Source organism: Thamnophis elegans, chromosome 10, assembly GCF_009769535.1.
Source record: "Thamnophis elegans isolate rThaEle1 chromosome 10, rThaEle1.pri, whole genome shotgun sequence".
NCBI lineage: Eukaryota > Metazoa > Chordata > Lepidosauria > Squamata > Colubridae > Thamnophis > Thamnophis elegans.
The window spans coordinates 70081852-70099858 of record NC_045550.1 but is presented as its reverse complement, the minus strand read 5'-3'; the positions used below and the strand labels follow the sequence as shown (position 1 = coordinate 70099858).

Sequence of the window (18007 nt, the reverse complement as noted above, 5' to 3'; positions counted from 1 at the left end):
CTCTTCCATGTCGTTTATCTTGGCAGTTGTAGTGTATCCACCCTTGGAAAGCTCCTAGATCCCTTCCCTCATCACTGATGTGTCAGGGTTCCAAATAGCATCCGAAATTAAATCAGAGTCCGAGGCAAAGGATTCCTCAAAGTTCCAATTGATGAAGAGAGCCATGTCGGCACATCTGGGAAAACCTGAATCCGAAAGCTTCCCAGTTTCCCCCACCCAGTTGAAAGTTCAAGATCTTGCCCCCCCCCACCCACAAGCCCATCCCATGGTCCAATCTCCCACTGCCATGCTGGCAGCTTCCGCCTCCACCCAGTTCCAGTCAGGTGCAGAGACAAAGGATGGCCTTGGCTTTCTAGAAAGAATGTTGTTATGGCTGCACACCATCTAACTCCGTACAATCCGCCCCTCTCGTTTTCCCACAGTAGAAAGTCCAAAAAGAAAAGATGGCTTCCTGGCATGTCGAGATGAGCTGCGGGACCTCACCTGTCCAAGGACTTCTCTGGAAATGCGAAGGGGCCCGTGGAGATCTTCTCGATGTAGCCCAGGGAGATCCTCTGGAGGTCCAGGCATTTGAGCATGATGAAGTCGTATTTGCACACCAGGAGGGCAGCATCAGTGAGCACCACGATCCGCTCCTTTTCGATGTTCCAGTGATCAATCCTGGGAGGAAGCAGAGGGAGAACTAATGGCAAGAAGACTCTGATCCTCAACCTCTCTGCCCAGGGAGAAACCAATAGCAGTTAGACTTATATACCGCTTCATAGGGCTTTCAGCCCTCTCTAAGCGGTTTACAGAGTCAGCATATCGCCCCCAACAACAATCCGGGTCCTCATTTCACCCACCTCGGAAGGATGGAAGGCTGAGTCAACCCTGAGCCAGTGAGATTAGAACCGCTGAACTGCAGATAACAGTCAGCTGAAGTGGCCTGCAGTACTGCACCCTAACCACTGCGCCATCTTGGCTCCAACCAAGATTGGTAGAAAGTTAGCACCCACCCCCAAAAAGAAATTAGCCAAAAATGAAGAGAGAAATGGTTGGGAAAAAGAAAAATTCTGGGGAAGATTATCCTCTTAACAATCTATCAGAAAGTGGTAGAAAAAGATTCAAAAGAAAAGACATAATACATACAAAAAGAAGAAAAAGGAAAAAGGGGGAATTTGGGAACAGGGGATTAGTAGAATAAAATGAAATATGTTAATCCTGATAAGGATATGCAGCCAAATAAGATGTGAGTGAATAATACCAACATTATTAATTGTGGAAACTAAGTAAAATGTTGATTATATAAAAACTGAAATTGAAGATAGATGTTACTTACAGAAAATAGATGGAAATGAAATGATATAATTTGGTTTATTTCTAAAGGGATAATGACGTTGTCAATAATTATTTTGGATTTTTTTAAAAAAAAATATTTTATCAATTTCATATATACATTCACAATTATATGATCTCATAACTGTTATTAATGATATGTATTTATAACAATTTTTTCCCTACAGTTGACAATATACTTGAAGATTGCTTTCTTAACATCCCATAGATCCATCTTATCTTACAACGGTCCTACTTCTTCTTCCCTCCCTCCCTCTTTCCTTCCCTCGTTTCTTCTCTCCTACTCTCCTTCCTTCCCTCCTTCCTTCCCTCCCTCCTTCCCCCTTCCCTCCTTTCTTCTCTCCTTCTCTCCTTCCTTTCCCCCTTCCTTTCCTCCTTCCTTCCCCCTTCCTTCTCTCCTACATTCCCTCCTTCCTTCCCTCCTTTCTTCTCTCCTTCTCTCCTTCCTTCCCTCCTTCCTTCCCTCCTTTCTTCTCTCCTTCTCTCCTTCCTTCCCTCCTTATTTTGGATTTATCCACAGCCGAGCAGGGTTTTCCAATCTCAGCAACTTTTAAGATGCGAGGACTTCAACTCCCAGAATTCCCCAGCTCACAAAGGGATTCTGGGAGTTGAAGTCCTCGCATCTTAAAAGTTGGCCCGAAAGTAGGAAACACAATTGAAACAAAGCTAGGGTGCAGTTCTCTTTGCGCCCTCCGGGTGGCAGTACAGGAAAATAAATCTCTGAGCTTCACTCTACACCAGTGTTTCTCAACCTTGGCAACTTGAAGATGTCCGGACTTCAACTCCCAGAATTCCCCAGCCAGTGTTTCTCAACCTTGGCAACTTGAAGATGTCCGGACTTCAACTCCCAGAATTCCCCAGCCAGCGATCGCTGGCTGGGGAATTCTGGGAGTTGAAGTCCGGACATCTTCAAGTTGCCAAGGTTGAGAAACACTGCTCTACACAGACTTTAACAAACTTTATCAAACAAATTCTCTGCTGTTTTATATATAATAACGTTTGGGCTTGCGGGAATTGGCAATTAAATAATTTCTGCAAAGCGACTATTTTGAGCAGTCCCTAGAGAAGGCAAACGTTGAAATTCAATTTTTGAAAAATTTTGCTACTGAGTGTAAGGCGGTTTTAGGGATGATTAGGGTGCAAGGCGTGATTCTATTGATCACAACAACTACAACTACATTAAGCAAATACCCCCAAAGAAGGCAGAATTTAATTTTAGAGTAAAGGAGAGAATGGGGAAGAGACCCATTAAAAGAAGAGAAGGAATTAAGACTCCTAAGCAGGCATTAAATAAATTGCCCATATTTCCCCCCCCCTCCTCCAAATCCTTCACATTCACAAGCTGAACAAAACAGGTTTGTGTATCTGTGTGTCTGTTTGTATCAGTGCAATCAACACGGGGTGTCCATGGGGATTCTCTGTCCTCGAGGTCACGGGTGTCCCAAAGGTGATTTTTCCAAAAGGCAAATGGACTTTCTTGTGTTTTTTTCCCCCTTGAAAACATTTTGCTTCTCAGCCAAGAAGCCTCTTTAGTTATAATTGTAATTTAATTGTAATTTAATAAATTTATATGCCACTCAATCCCGTAGTTCAGATCTTCTTCTTCTTGTTCTTGGATGAGAAGCAAAACGTTTTCAAGGGGAAAAAACCCCCAAGAAAATCCCATTGACCTTTGGAAAAAATACCCTTGGGAATACCAAGATAGGGATTCCCTTCCTACTATCTGCTTAATCCGTGTGCCAAATTCCGTGACCCGTCAAAACCGCGGTCCACTAAAGCGTGCCCGATTAAAGCGCGTACGTGACGTCATCAGCAGTGCGACGAAAAAAATTAAAAATAAATTAAATTAAAATTAAAATAAAATTAAAGCAAGCCGATTCACATAAAGGTAAGGATTAGGGTTAGGGTTAGGGTTAGGGTTAGGTTAAGGGTTAGGGTTAGGTTTAGGGTTACGTTAAGCGTTAGGGTTAGGTTTAGGGTTAGGTTTAGGGTTAGGTTTAGGGTTAGGTTTAGGGTTACGTTTAGCGTTAGGTTAAGGGTTAGCGTTAGGTTTAGTGTTATGTTAACGGTTAGGTTTAGGGTTAGATTTAGGGTTAGGTTAAGGGTTAGGTTTAGGGTTAGGTTTAGGGTTAGGTTTGGAGGGGTTAGGGTAAGTTTTTCGCTTTAATTTTAAATTTACTGCTCACAGCGCGATGTTTTCGTCGCGCTGTGATGACGTCATGTACGCGCTTTCGTCAAGCGCGCTTTATTCTACCGCGGTTTTGTGGTGGAACCCCAAATTCATCCCGAATACCTACTAATTTCAGAACATTTATAATCGTTGCCGTTCATTATTTGGCTACTACAGTCTGTCCTCAGATCGCAACCACAATCGAGCCCAGAATCTCCGTTGCTAAGTGAGACAAGTGAGCTTTGCCCCATTCTACGTCCTTTCCTGCTGCCGTTGTTAAGTGAATCGCTGCAGATGTTAAGTCAGTGATTCTGGCTTCCCCGTTGCTTGTCAGGAGGTCACAAAAGGGGATCCAAAGGCCCCAGGACAATGCGACCGTCATAAGTCTGAGTCAGTTGCCAATCATCCAAATGATTTAGGACATTAACCCCCCCAGGGATGCTGCAGCAACAATCACAAAGGTGAAAAACAGCCGTAAGTTTCTTCTTTTTTCACTGCCGTTGTAACTTCGACTGTTTAGTAAATGAATGGTCGTAAGTCGAGGACTACATATACAGGAAGTCCTTGACTTATGGCTGGTGACTTATCAATTGTACGGAGCTACGACAGACCCCCCCAGCAAAGGTTATCTGGGGCCCAGTTTTGAAGTTCCAGCATCAGATTCCTCGATGATCCCCATGACTGCATTTCAAACCCTGAACCACCAACCAGCATTTCAGAATCAGGGCAGAGCTGGAAGGGACCTTGGAGGTCTTCTAGTCCACCCCCCCCTGCTCAGTCAGGAGACCTAGGCCATTTCAGACAAATGGTTGCCCAGTCTCTTCTTAAAAACCTCCAGTGGTGAAGTACCCAGAACTTCTGGTGGCCAGCTGTTCCACTGGTTGATCGTTCTCACTGTTAGGAAATTTCTCCTTAATTTCAGGTTGCTTCTCTCTTTTGATTAGTTTCCACCCATCGCTTAATTGTCCTGCTTTCTGGTGCTTTTGGAGAATAATTTGACCCCTTCTTTTTTGGGGCAGCCCCTCAAATATTGGAATGCTGCTATCATGTCCCCCTTAATCCCTTATTTTATTTTCTTCTTTGAAAAATATTTTAATTTTCCATTTTCATAACATACAATCACATGTATACTATTACATAGCCAATATCCCATTGTATTAAGTAGTAATTACATCAGTTCCTCTTGTCATCAACGCCCAGAAGGATAAAAACCCATTATTAGCTCTTCTGCTCTCCATACTTTCTTCTACCTCTCTCCTATCTCCTTTCTTCCCTCCATCATCCTTTCCTACTCTACTTCCCCTTCCTTTCTCCTTCTCCTCTCTCTACATTCCACTCCTCCTTATCCTCCTTATCTTCCCCCCTTACCCTCTCTCTATCCCTCTCTTCTCACCTTTCTTCTCTACTCTGTTTCCCACTCTTCCTCTCATTGGTGTATTTCCGCTTCTGAGCAAACTCCATTCTGTGTTGATGGTATTTATGCTTCCATATCAATATACTTAAATATTAGATCTTCTGCTCTCCATACACCTCTTTCTTCTACCTCTCTCCTACCTCCTTTCTTCCCTCCATCATCCTTTTCTACTCTACTTCCCCTTCCTTTCTCCTTCTCCTCTCTCTACATTCCACTCCTCCTTCTCCTCCTCATCTTCCCCCCTCACCCTCTCTCCTATCCCTCTCTTCCTATCTTTCTTCTCTCCTCTGTTTCCCACTCTTCCTCTCATTGGTGTATTTCCGCTTCTTTTCTCTGGATTAGCCAAACTCAAATCCTGCAAGGGTCCTTCGCATGTTTCAGCCTCCAGGCCTTTGATCATCTCAGTTTCTCTTCTCTGCACTTTTCCCAAAGTCTCCACATCTTTTTTGTAACGTGATGATCAAAACTGGATGCAGGATTCCAGGTGTGGCCTTACTAAAGGCTTTATAAAGCGGTGCTAATCCTTCTTCACGTGATTTTCATTCTAGGCCTCTGTTTATGCAACCATAAATATTACGGTTTTAGCTTTTTTGGCTGCTGCTGCGCATGGCTGGCTCTGGTTTAAGGGATCGTCCATTTGGACTCCAAAGTCCCTCTCCCAGGGGCTGTTTGAGAGCCAGGTTTCGCCTAATCTGGGTTTGGCCCCTTTGGTTTTTCCCTGCCCAGGTGTAAAACCTTGTGCTACAGACTTTGCTTTCGGATGTTTTTGCAAGGGGATCTGTGTTTAGTACTTCCAGTCTCTGCCGAAAACTGGCCCGTAGCAAAGAGTGGATCCGTTTAATGACTCCACCTTGACTTTACAGCCTTTGCAGAAAAGGACATGAAATGGTCATGTGTGTTTCCTTCTGTCATGACTTATAATTATAATAATCCATAATTTCCAGACTACCTTCACGGGGCTTGATTTAGCATGAACATCCCTGTGGTTTCAGAGAAGCACAAACAACAACAAGACCTGCGTAGAGCTTACTCAGTGAGTAGCCAGAAGCTCTGAGCCTCCTCTCCCTTGTTTGCTGCCAGTTGGTTCTTGAGGTCCTCCATGGCTTGGTCGAAGGCTCCTGGCTAAAATGGAGAGGAGGAGGAGGAGGAAGAAGAAGAAGGGGGTCAAAGCCACAGTGTGATTCTGGATTCCTCCTACGTCCCCTCCTCTCTCCCTCCAGCCTCCTAGGGGTCCCCACCTGTCTCTAACCACCTGCAACGGTGGGGCGAACACCACTGAGGAATAGCAATAGCAGTTAGACTTATATACCGCTTCATAGAGCTTTCAGCCCTCTCTAAGCGGTTTACAGAGTCAGCATATTTGCCCCCAACAACAATCCGGGTCCTCATTTTACCCACCTCGGAAGGATGGAAGGCTGAGTCAACCCTGAGCCGGTGAGATTTGAACAGCCGAACTGCAGAACTGCAGTCAGCTGAAGTAGCCTGCAGTGCTGCATTTAACCACTGCACCACCTCGGCTCTCTCTGAGAAGAACAGCCAAGTCTCCAGGCTCCCATCTCTGGTGAAGGTGGCTGGTCTCTCACTGATGGGGAGAGAAGCCAGGTGCCCTTCATGGGTATACCCCACCTCTCCTCTTCTCAACTTTAAGGTAAAGGTTCCCCTCGCACAGATGTGCTAGCCGTTCCTGACTCTAGGGGGTGGTGCTCATCTCCGTTTCAAAGCCGAAGAGCCAGCGCTGTCCGAAGACGTCTCCGTGGTCATGTGGCCGGCATGACTAAACACCAAAGGCGCATGGAACACTGTTCCCTTCCCACCAAAGGTGGTTCCTATTTTTCTACTTGCATTTTTTACGTGCTTTTGAATTGCTAGGTTGGCAGAAGCTGGGACAAGGAACGGGAGCTCACTCCGTTACATGGTGCTAGGGATTCGAACCGCCGAACTGCTGACCTTTCTAATTAACAAGCTCAGCGTCTTAGCCCCTGAGCCACCGCATCCCTTTTCTCAATTTTGAGAACAGATAATTTACAAATACGGGTAGTAAATTCTTTCCGTTTGGATATGTCTGCACCCTCTATGCATTGACAGGCCCTCTGATGGATACTTAAGACCCAGGCGGTTGTAGTATTAACACCATCTAATTCACCCCCCCCCCCGATAAAAAAAAACTCTTATTTTGGTTAAAACATAGAATAATAGGGTTGGAGCAGTGGTGGGTTTCAAAAAAAATTAGAACCTCTTCTGTAGGGGTGGCCTGCTTTGTGGGAGTGGCTTGCCAGCCATGTGACTGGGTGGGAGTGGCCAACTTGCAAAATGTGGTGAGACTCACTTAACAACGCTCTTGCTTAGCAACCAAAATGTTGGCTCAGAAACTCTGGCATTGAAGTGTGCAAGTCTTAAAGCTGTCAAGTTACAAGATCTTTGCACCCCTAACCCTTTAGGGGGAAAAAACCCCTAGGGGTGTTCAAAGTTGACAGCTTTAAGACTTGTGGACTTCAACTCCCAGAATTCCTCCTCCAGTCATGTTGGCTCAGGAACTCTGGCATTGAAGTGTGCAAGTCTTAAAGCGGTCAAGTTACAAGACCCTTGCACCCCTAACCCTTTAGGGAAAAAAACCCAGGGGTGTTCAAACTTGACAGTTTTAAGACTTGTGGACTTCAACTCCCAGAATTCCTCCTCTCGCTCTTCATCTTGATGATGTGGGGACGGGTGGGGGGGAGGGAGCTGGAACCGGTTCTAAATGGCACGGTAGATTTGTGGAACCTCTTCTATAGAACAGCTTAGAACTGGCAGGAACCCACCCCTGGGTTGGAGGTCTTCTAGTCCAACCCCTCACCCAAGCAGGAGACCTTACAGCATTTCTGACAGATGACAGTCCAGTCACTTCTTGAAAGCCTCCAGGGATGAAGCTCCCACAACTTCTGAAGGCAACTTCTGTTCCATGGGTTGATTGTTCTCCCAGGTTGAATCTCTCCTTGATCAGTTTCCATCCATCGTTCCTTCTCTGGCCTTCAGGTGCTTTGGAGAAAATAGCTTGACTCCCCTCCTCTCTGTGGAAGCCCCTCAAATATTGGAAGATGCTCTCCTGTCTCCCCTGGTCCTTCTCTTCACTAGACTAGCCAGGCCCAGTTCCTGCAACCGTTCATCGTATGTTTTATCCTCCAGTCCCCCAATCCTCTTTGTTGCTCTTCTCTGCACTCTTTCTAGAGTCTCAACATCTTTTTTTACATGGTGGCAACCAAAACTGGATGCCGTATTCCAAGTGTGGCCTTACAAAGGCTTTATAAAGTGGTATTAGGAAATTCCCCCTTAGTTCTAGGTTGCTTCTCTCCTTGCTGAGTTTCCATCTGTTGCTTTCAGGAGTTTTGGAGAATAAGTTGACCTTATTATGTTTAGCCAGCTTTAATCTGAGTTTACATGGAATAGCAGAGTTGAAAGGGACCTTGGAGGTCTTCCAGTCCAACCCCCTCCCCCCCAAGCAGGAGACGTTATACACTTCCAGACAAGTGGCTGTGTGGTCTCTTTTTAAAAATCTCCAGTGTTTGGGGCATTCACAATTTCTGGAGGCAATTTCTGTTCCACTGATTCATTGTTCTCACTGTCAGGAAATTTCTTCTAAATTGCTTCTCTCCTTGATTAGTTTCCACCCATTGCTTCTTGTTCTGCCCTCAGATGCCTTGGAGAATAGTTTGACTCCCTCTTCTTTGGGGCAACCCCTGAGATATTGGAAGACTGCTATCCTGTCTCCCCTGGTCCTTCTTTTCATTCAACTAGACATACAATACAATACAATAGCAGAGTTGGAAGGGACCTTTGAGGTCTTCTAGTCCAACCCCCTGCCTAGGCAGGAAACCCTATACCATTTCAGACAAATGGCTATCCAACATCTTCTTAAAGACTTCCAGTGTTGGGGCATTCACAACTTCTGGAGGCAATTTCTGTTCCATTGGTTAATTGTTCTAACTGTTAGGAAATTTCTCCTCAGTTCTAAGTTGCTTCTCTCCTTGATTAGTTTCCCCCCATTGCTTCTTGTCCTGCCCTCAGGTGCCTTGGAGAATAGTTTGACTCCCTCTTCTTTGTGGCAGCCCCACAAATATTGGAAGACTGCTATCCTGTCTCCCCTGGTCCTTCTTTTCACTAAACTAGACATTCCCAGTTCCTGCAACCGTTCTTCATGTGTTTTATCCTCCAGTCCCCTAATCCTCTTTCTTTCTCTTCTCTGCACTCTTTCTAGAGTCTCCACATCTTTTCTACATCGTGGCGACCAAAACTGAATGCAGATATTCCAAGTGTGGCCTTCCCAAGACCTTATAAAGTGGGATTAACACATGTTTTCAGATATATATCCTGTCCCTTCCTGAGCCAAGGAAGATCTTCGGTGCTCGCTCAAGAAGCCACCAGGGTGAGGGGCCTGTCATGACCACCCTTGCCAACCCCATGGAGACCCTCCCCCCAAAGCGGCTGAGTCAACTCACCCTTGTCACAAAGTACTTCCTGCAGTCATATGAATCGGCGTGACGTTGGGGGTACAGGAGGGTCCTGGAGTTGGACGGCGATTGTGTGGCGAAAGTGGCCTTGGGTTGGGGGGAAACTTTGGCCCTGAGCAAAGAGCCTCCTTCCTTCTCTTCCATCTCTTTCCCTGTGTCCGAAGTCTGGACCTCGCGGTGGGTTCCTCTGGCCGACTACCTGAAGACAAAAGCAATCCAGGATTACATTTACCAGTTGCATCAGAGAGGAGGTTAGGATGGTGGGCTTTACTTCAAGATGGCAGCTGCAACCAGGTGGTCAAACTCCCCTCTTAAAGAGGATGCCATTATTCCTTATCTGGGCTTCAGGGCCTTTGAAGAATAGCCTGACCCCTCCTCTCTGTGGCAGCCCCTCAAATATTGGAAGATGTTCTCCTGTGTCCCCAGGTCCTTCTCTTCCCTAGGCTAGCCATGTCTCTCTTCTTTCTTTTTTCTTTATTTTTCCTTCCTTCCTTCTGTCCTCCTTTCCTTCCTTCCATCCCTCCCTCCCTTCCTCTTTCTTTCTTTCTTTCTTTCTTTCTTTCTTTCTTTCTTTCTTTCTTTCTTTCTTTCTTTCTCTCCCCCCTCTCTCTTTCTTGTGCTTTGGAAAATAGCTTGGCCCTTTCTTCTCTGTGCCAGCCCCTCAAATATTGGAAGAGGCTCTCCTGTCTCCCCTGGTCCTTCTCTTCCCTAGGCTAGCCATGTCTCTCTTCTTTCTTTTTTCATTATTTTTTCCTTCCTTCCTTCCTTCCATCCCTCCCTTCCACCTTTCTTTCTTTCTCTCTCTCTCTCTCTCTCTCTCTCTCTCTCTCTCTCTCTCTCTCTCTCTCGTGCTTTGGAGAATAGCTTTCCCCCCTCCTCTCTGTGGCAGCCCCTCAAATATTGGAAGATGCTCTCCTGTCTCCCCTGGTCCTTCTCTTCCCTATACCAGCCATGCCCAGTTCCTGCAACCGTTCTTCATATGTTTGAGACTCCAACTTCCTAATCAGATTCAGATTAATAGAGTTGGAAGGGACCTTGTAGGTCATCTAGTCCAACCCCCCGCCCAGACAGGAGACCCTACACCATTTCTGACAGAGGGCAGCCCAGTCTCTTCTTGAAAGCCTCCAGGGATGAAGCTCCCCCAACTTCTGAAGGCAACTTCTGTTCCATGGGTTGATGGTTCTCACTGTCAGGAAATTCCTCCTTATTTCCAGGTTGAATCTCTCCTCCTTCAGTTTCCATCCATTCTTCCTTCTCTGGCCTTCAGGTGCCTTGGAGAATCGCTTGACCCCCTTCCTCCTCTCTGGGGCACTCCTCAAATATTGGAAGATGCTCTCCTGTCTTCCCTGGTCCTTTTCTTCCCTAGACTAGCCAAGCCCAGTTCCTGCAACCGTTCTTCATATGTTTTAGCCTCCCCTCCCCTCATCATCCTGGTTGCTCTTCTCAGCCCACTTTTTAGAGTCTCAACATCTTTTTTTGCAGTATGGTAACCAAAACTGGATGCTGGACTCCAGGTGTGGCCTTACTAAGGCTTTATAGAGGGGGATCAGTACCTCCCTTCATCTTGATTGTATCCCTCTGTTAATGCAATTTAGGATTGTGTTGGCTTTTTTGGCAGCTGTCACACACAACTGGCTCCTATTTAGCTGGTTGTCCACTAAGACTCCAAGATCCTCTTCACAGTCACTGCTATTAAGCCTGATTTCACCCAGTCTATAAATGTTCTTTTGGTTTTCCTTGCCTAAGTGTAAGACGTGACGTTGCTCTATGTTGAATTTTATTTTGTTTGATAGGGCCCAGGGTTCAAGTCTATCACGATCCGTCTGGATCTTGAGCCTTTCTTCTACAGTCAGTGATGGCTAACCATTTTTGGATCCAGTGCCAAAAGTGGGAGGAGCGCGGGGTGTGTGTCATGCGCTGGTGTGCCACATCCATAATGCTATGCATGCAACCCCAGCATGCATGCATGCCCACCCACACACCCACGCACGCATGCACGCGCAATCAGAGATCTTCCCTGAACCCTCCGGAGGGCGAAAACCGGACCTACGGGGAACCCAGAAATTCGGAAATGGTGACTTCCGATTCCTCCGTAGGTCCCTTTTTCGCCTTCCGGAGGCTTCAGGGGAGCATCCGTGGCATTTCGCCATCATGGTTCTAGGGTGTTAGCCAGAGGTCTTCAAACTTGGCAACTTTAAGACTGGTGGACTTCAACTCCCAGAATTCTCCAGCCAGCTCTGCTTCAAACTTGGCAACTTTAAGACTGGTGGACTTCAACTCCCAGAATTCTCCAGCCAGCTCTGCTTCAAACTTGGCAACTTTAAGACTGGTGGACTTCAACTCCCAGAAGTCTCCAGCCAGCTCTGCTTCAAACTTGGCAACTTTAAGACTGGTGGACTTCAACTCCCAGAATTCTGGAGAATTCTGGGAGTTGAAATCCAACCAGTCTTAAAAGTTGCCAAGTTTGGGGACCCCTGGTGTTAGCTATTCCTGCCACCTTAGTACCATCTGCAAATTTGCAAATTCCCCTTCCATTCCCTCATCTAAGTCGCTTGTGAAGATATCGAAGAGTCCTGGGCCTAAGACGTAACCTTGTAGTACCCCATTGCTCACCATAACAACTTCCCACTGCCAACCAGCAGGATGAGGCCCAATATCAATCCAGGCTGAATTCCAGGGTATTGCAGCTGGTTTATAGTAATGCTTCTACTTATAGCAGTGCAAATAGTCCTCTCTGAATGACCACGGTTGAGATTGGCAATTCTATTGCTCAGCCCTGCTGCTCCTAGGTGGAAAACCCCGTGACAGCAAACGTTGAGAGCTTCTCTTCCCTTCCCTTACGCCCGTTAAGCAAAACCTCATGGCAGCAAATTGCAATTTTCCCTCCATGTTTTCCTTTAGTTAATTATTACATTTGTATAACCGGCTGTCTCAAATAGTGACTCTGCCTATCATCTTGGTGTGTTGGGAGACCTTAGTGGACAATACTTCGGTGGGGGGTTGGACTTGAATGACCCCCAAGATCCCTTTGCATCCTGGACATAAATTATTTCAACTCCTACCCTCAAAACGATGCAAAATGGGCATTGCACACCAGAACAACTAGACACAAGGACAGTTTCCCCCCCCGAATGCCAACACGCTGCTAAACCACTAATTCCCACAACACAGTCAATTTTTTTTATTAAGGCTGCATTATTTTTACTATTAGTCTCCTCATTGTTCCTATCCCCCATCTCCTCCCACTTATGACTGCAGGACTGTAACTTTGTGGCTTGCATCCTTACGATTTATATTGATATTGATTGTTTCCTGATTGCTTATTTGTACCCTCTGACAATCATTAAGTGTTTTATGATTCTTGACGAATCAATCTTGTCTTTTTATGTCCCCTGAGAACATCTGCACCAAAGATAAATTCCTTGTGTGTCCAATCACACTTGGCCAATAAAAGAATTCCATTCCATTCCATATTTTCTATTCTATTCCATTCCATTCCATTCCATTCTATTCCATTCTTTCCTTATTCCATTCTATTCCATTCCATTTTATTCTATTCTATATTCCAATATCGATTCCATTCCATTCCATTCCACTCCACTCCATTCTATTCTATTCTTCCAACTCTGTTGTTGTTGTTGTTGTTGTTGTTGTTGTTGTTGTCTCCTTTATTCGTTAAACATGAAACTCAGTCAACTGAACATTTAAACATATATCACAAATATCATTGACTGGCACTGATGATTGATACGGGTTGCTGCCAGCATCCTATGTATCAACCAAGGACCTTCTTAAAATATAGGATATTCCTAGTAGCACAGTTTTTTCCAGTTCCATTGGTGTTGCTGCAGGAAGCTGCAATTTCTTCTTCTTCTTCTTCTTCTTCTTCTTCTTCTTCTTCTTCTTCTTCCTCTGCCTCTTCTTCTTCCTCCTCCTCCTCCTCCTCCTCTTCCTCCTCCTATTATTATGTGGTTAATCTCTGGTGCGATTCACAGCCTTTGGGGCTGGTTGGTAGCTCAACAGCTCGAGTCCTAACCAAGGACCTAGGAACTGTTAAGGTAACGTCGGAGGATATCAACTGTTCCAGGTAGGGAGGTTTTTTGTAGAGTCAGAATGTTCAAGTCTGATAAATTTAAAATTTCCAAATAGCGAGGTAGCCCTTTGGGTATTGCTCCAAGGGCTCCAATTACAATCGGGACAACACTCGATTTCTTTTTCCACAGTCGCTCAACTTCAATTTGCAAGTCCCGGTACTTTGATTTTCTCTTGCTGCTTATCTTCAATTCGCGCATCACCAGGTATTGCAATGTCACTGATCAAGTGGTCGACTGTCTCATCTTTCTCATTACAGAGGCGACATTTGCTGTTAGTTTGTGGTTAAGGCTTGTTCTTGAGCTGCCAAAATAAAGCCTTCTGCTTCTTTTTTCAGTGTTCCTGATCTTAACCAGTTCCAAGTTAGCTTTTGGTCAGCTTTGCCTTCAATATTTTTAAAGTATTGGCTATGCATAGCTTTGTTTGTCCAATTTTCAGCTCGCTTCTCAATTACTTCTTTCTTATATTCAGCATTTGACTTAGTTGTCTTTAAAAGGCCTCCTTTATTTACTTCCTTAATCATTGGTTCGTCACTTTGTCATCATTCAAGCTGTGTTTTTCTTCTTCCACAGTCTGAGCCGAGGTGGCGCAGTGGTTAGGGTGCAGTACTGCAGGCCACTTCAGCTGACTGTTATCTGCAGTTCAGCGGTTCAAATCTCACCGGCTCAGGGTTGACTCAGCCTTCCATCCTTCCGAGGTGGGTGAAATGAGGACCCGGATTGTTGTTGGGGGCAATATGCTGACTCTGTAAACCGCTTAGAGAGGACTGAAAGCCCTATGAAGCGGTATATAAGTCTAACTGCTATTGCTATTGCTATTGTTTTACTTGTAGGAGTCCTCGACCACCCTCTGCTCTTGGTAGATATAATCGGTCAACATCACTTTTAGGGTGCAAAGCATGATTCATTGTCATAAGCTTCCTTGTTTTTCTGTCCAAATTGTCCAACTCCATCTGGGTCCAGTCAATTATTCCTGCAGAGTATCGAATCACAGGTATTTATGGCTTTTATGACGTTTCCTCCATTCAATTTGGACTTTAATATCTTGCGAATTCGTCGAATGTACTTGGCTGAAGTTAATTCCTTGACTTTATTATGCATTAAGTCAGAGGCCTCTAAAATCCCCAAATACTTGTAGCCTTCTTCTGGTTTTACTGCCTTTATCACTTCTTCATTCTTAATCATTCAGGCATTTCTTGATCCAGCTATGCGGAACTGAATAAAATGTTTTCTTATAGTCTATCCAAGCCATGAACAGGTTGGTTCGTCCTTTCTTTGAATTCTTTAGGATTAGCTTGTCAATCAGCAGTTGGTCCTTTGTTCCTCTTGAGTTTTTGCAGCATCCTTTTTGTTCTACAGGAAACAAGTTATTTCTTTCCAAGTATCCATAATTTTGGTTTGCAATGATACCAGTAAGGAGCTTGTATGTTGTTGGCAAACAGAGGATTATTACAAGTGAAGCAAACAGTTGAAGAAGAAAAACATGCACTGGCTGATTATTTAAAAGAAAGTCAAGAACATCTATTAATCGAAGTAAAGAACAAAAATCTACTGAAGGCCCAACAGACGAAACAAGAATACAGAAAAGATGTGATAAAATCAAGATTGGAGAGTTGGCAGAACAAAGCACTGCATGGCCAATTTCTGGAAAAAATAAAAGATAAAGTGGACAGTGAACAAACTTGGTTATGGTTAACAACAGGTACATTAAAGAAAGAAACAGAGTCACTAATCCTGGCTGCGCAAGAACAAGCTATCCGCACAAATGCCATTAAGGCCAAAATCGAAAAATCCTCCGATGATGCCAAATGCAGATTTTGCAAAGAAGCTGATGAAACTGTTGATCACATACTCAGCTGCTGTAAAAAAATCGCGCAGACTGATTATAAATTGCGGCACAATTCAGTAGCACAAATGATCCATTGGAATTTGTGCAAAAATTATAATATTAAAACAGCAACAAACTGGTGGGAACATCAGCCTGAAAAAGGTCACCGAAAATCAGATGGTCAAGATCTTGTAGGGATTTCCGTATACAAACCGACAAAATACTGGCTCATAATACACCAGACATCACACTGGTTGAGAAAAATAAGGTCACAATCATAGACATCGCAATACCAGGTGATAGCAGGGTCGCCGAGAAGGAACATGAAAAAATCGCAAGATACCAGGACTTAAAAATCGAAATTCAACGACTATGGCACAAACCAGCAGTGGTAATTCCAGTGGTAATTGGCACACTGGGTGCTATTCTAAAAGCACTGGAATTACATTTAAAACAGTTAAAAATTGACAAAATCACCATCAGTCAAATGCAAAAAGCCGCACTGCTTGGATCTGCACGCATATTACAAAAATGCGTTACGACGTCCTAGGCCCCTGGGTGGGGCCCGACTAGTAACCAATGCCAAATCCGGCGAAACAACTGGCCGCTGTGATACAATTGTATAATAATAATAATAAGATGAGGGTTCGTGCACATAAACTGAGGGCCTTGGGGAGGATTAATTGAAGGCTGGAGAGAGAAAGTTGGTTTTCCCACTGCTGGTGAGATCATTTGTGCAATTCGGGTGCATTTCTCGGAAAGCTTCCTTCCGCAGCCAATTAACCATTCTCGCCGTCAGCTCATTACTGTCTTGTCCAGCCAAAACCTGTCCAAATCTTGTCCAGGAGACTTGTTCTGTTTGGCCGATGACTGTCCAGAAAAAAAAATGGATGTTCTTCTGCGTCCTCTACTATCCTGTAGTGGCTGGTCATCCGCAGCTCCCTCTTTTTTTAACCCAACTTTTTAAAGCGCACGCACAAAAATGAACCGACAGCCAGGGAATTTGAAAGAGGGCTCCGTCTGGAAGTGCTTCAATTTCCCTTAATGGGAAAAAAGAACACAATTTATCAGATGAAGAGATGCACTTAATCTGTGTGGCCTCTGAATTCCCGCGGTTGGGAGCCAGGTTTTTCCTTTTTTTAATGTTTAATGTATTTACATAAAGCCATCCTCCTCTTCATTGAAATTCCTGCGTTGGAGAACCACAAGATCAGATTGCAACACACACACACACACAAACACAGGGATACACAATGTTCCCAAGGCAAAACAGCCTGGTTGTTTTATTTCATTTGGCACTGATGTCATCAGCTACTTCAGAATAAAGAGAATCACAGAGCTGGAAGGGACCTTGGAGGTCTTCTAGTCCAACCCGCTGCTCGAGCAGAAGACCTTCTACCAACTCAGACAAATGGCTGTCCAATCTCTTCTTAAAAACCTCCAGGGATGGAGCATTCACAGCTTCTGGTGGCAAGCAGTTCCACGGGTTAATTGTCCTCACTGTTAGGAAATTCCTCCTTAATTCCAGATTGCTTCTCTCCTTGGTCAGTTTCCATCCGTTGCTTCTTGTCCTGCCTTCAGGGGCTTTGGGAGAATAGCTTGACCCCCTGTCAGAGGTTTGGAAGTGTGACTAGTGTTATGAGAGAAACCCCGGAGCAAAACAGAGCACACAGCACACAGAGCCTTAAGACAATTAATAGTGGTTTATTTACACATATATCCAGACATACACATGGTAGATAAATCCCTTACCACTCAGCTACAGACACAAGGAGAGAAATGAGATACACAAAGAGAAGGAGAGGCAGAAAGGCGCCCTCTAATGGCCACCTATATATATATAGACACTGCATTGCATCAGCTTACAGATTACAACCTTACACCAGCTGGCAGCTGTTAAATCCTCAGTACCTGACACCCCCTCTTTTTTCTTTTGTCACGTGTGATTGTGAAGCCCGATTTGCTTAAAAGTGTCGTTCCAAAACTGCTGCCCCCCCCCCAGACAGAGTTAATCCCAACTCCCAGCCCTTGATGCGAATTGTGGAAAGGCCGTCCCTGGAGGAGGCTGGAGGGAAAGGCGAGGGAGGGTTCCCATAGCGGATCATTCGACTTTTGAGTTCCTAGCCAATGATGGCTAACCTTTTTGGTTGTTGCATGCCGAAAGCACATGCACACAGCCGCACCCATAATGCAAGGTGCATGTGGCACCCACTATGCGCCCCATCCCCCTGTGCATGCACGCACAACCCCAACGGTCTCCAAACACATGCGCATGTGCCCCCCCGCTCTCCCTCCGCCCCCTGACCCTGCGCGCAGTTGGCCTCACTGGAGCCTCGTGGGAGCAAAAATGGGCTGCGGGGGGGGGGCACACACCCCACAGCCCACCCTGCCCCTGTGCATGTGCAGCAGAAACTCGAAAGTCAGCTGGCCGGCGAGAGGCACACGCACATACGTAGTGGAGCTGAGCTGGCGAGGTTTCATGTCCCCACAAAGAGGACTCTGCATGTCACCTGTGGCACGCATGCCATAGATTCCCCACCACAGTTCTAGTCCTCAGGAACCAGTGAGGGATCGACATTTCGGTCGGCTCCTGTTCTTTTTCCGATTCCAACTGAGATGAGACGATAACGCAACACCTCTATTCAGGGAATGAAGACAAGGGCCAGGAGGTGTGGAAAGGGGATG

The 18007-nt window shown here is 45.3% G+C and overlaps 1 protein-coding gene across 1 annotated transcript; it reads right to left on the bottom strand.

Annotated features, from left to right (window-relative positions):
* Positions 1-479: 479 nt before the first annotated feature.
* LOC116513680 (tumor protein p63-regulated gene 1 protein-like) lies at positions 480-9598 on the bottom strand. Its single transcript, XM_032224855.1, has 3 exons — positions 9392-9598; positions 5950-6041; positions 480-660 (listed from the first exon to the last, which is right to left on the bottom strand). The coding sequence occupies exons 1-3, from the start codon at positions 9545-9547 to the stop codon at positions 480-482; spliced, it is 429 nt and encodes a 142-aa protein (XP_032080746.1). The 5' UTR covers positions 9548-9598.
* Between the last annotated feature and the right edge of the window lie 8409 nt (positions 9599-18007).

Excerpts from the sequence above, each read along its gene's own strand:
- LOC116513680 (XM_032224855.1), bottom strand. The coding sequence starts at position 9,547 with ATGGAAGAGAAGGAAGGAGGCTCTTTGCTCAGGGCCAAAGTTTCCCCC. Across the intron at positions 6,042-9,391 it reads GGAAGTACTTTGTGACAAGG|CCAGGAGCCTTCGACCAAGC; the intron begins GTGAGTTGACTC and ends TCTCCATTTTAG. Across the intron at positions 661-5,949 it reads AGCTTCTGGCTACTCACTGA|GATTGATCACTGGAACATCG; the intron begins GTAAGCTCTACG and ends GCTTCCTCCCAG.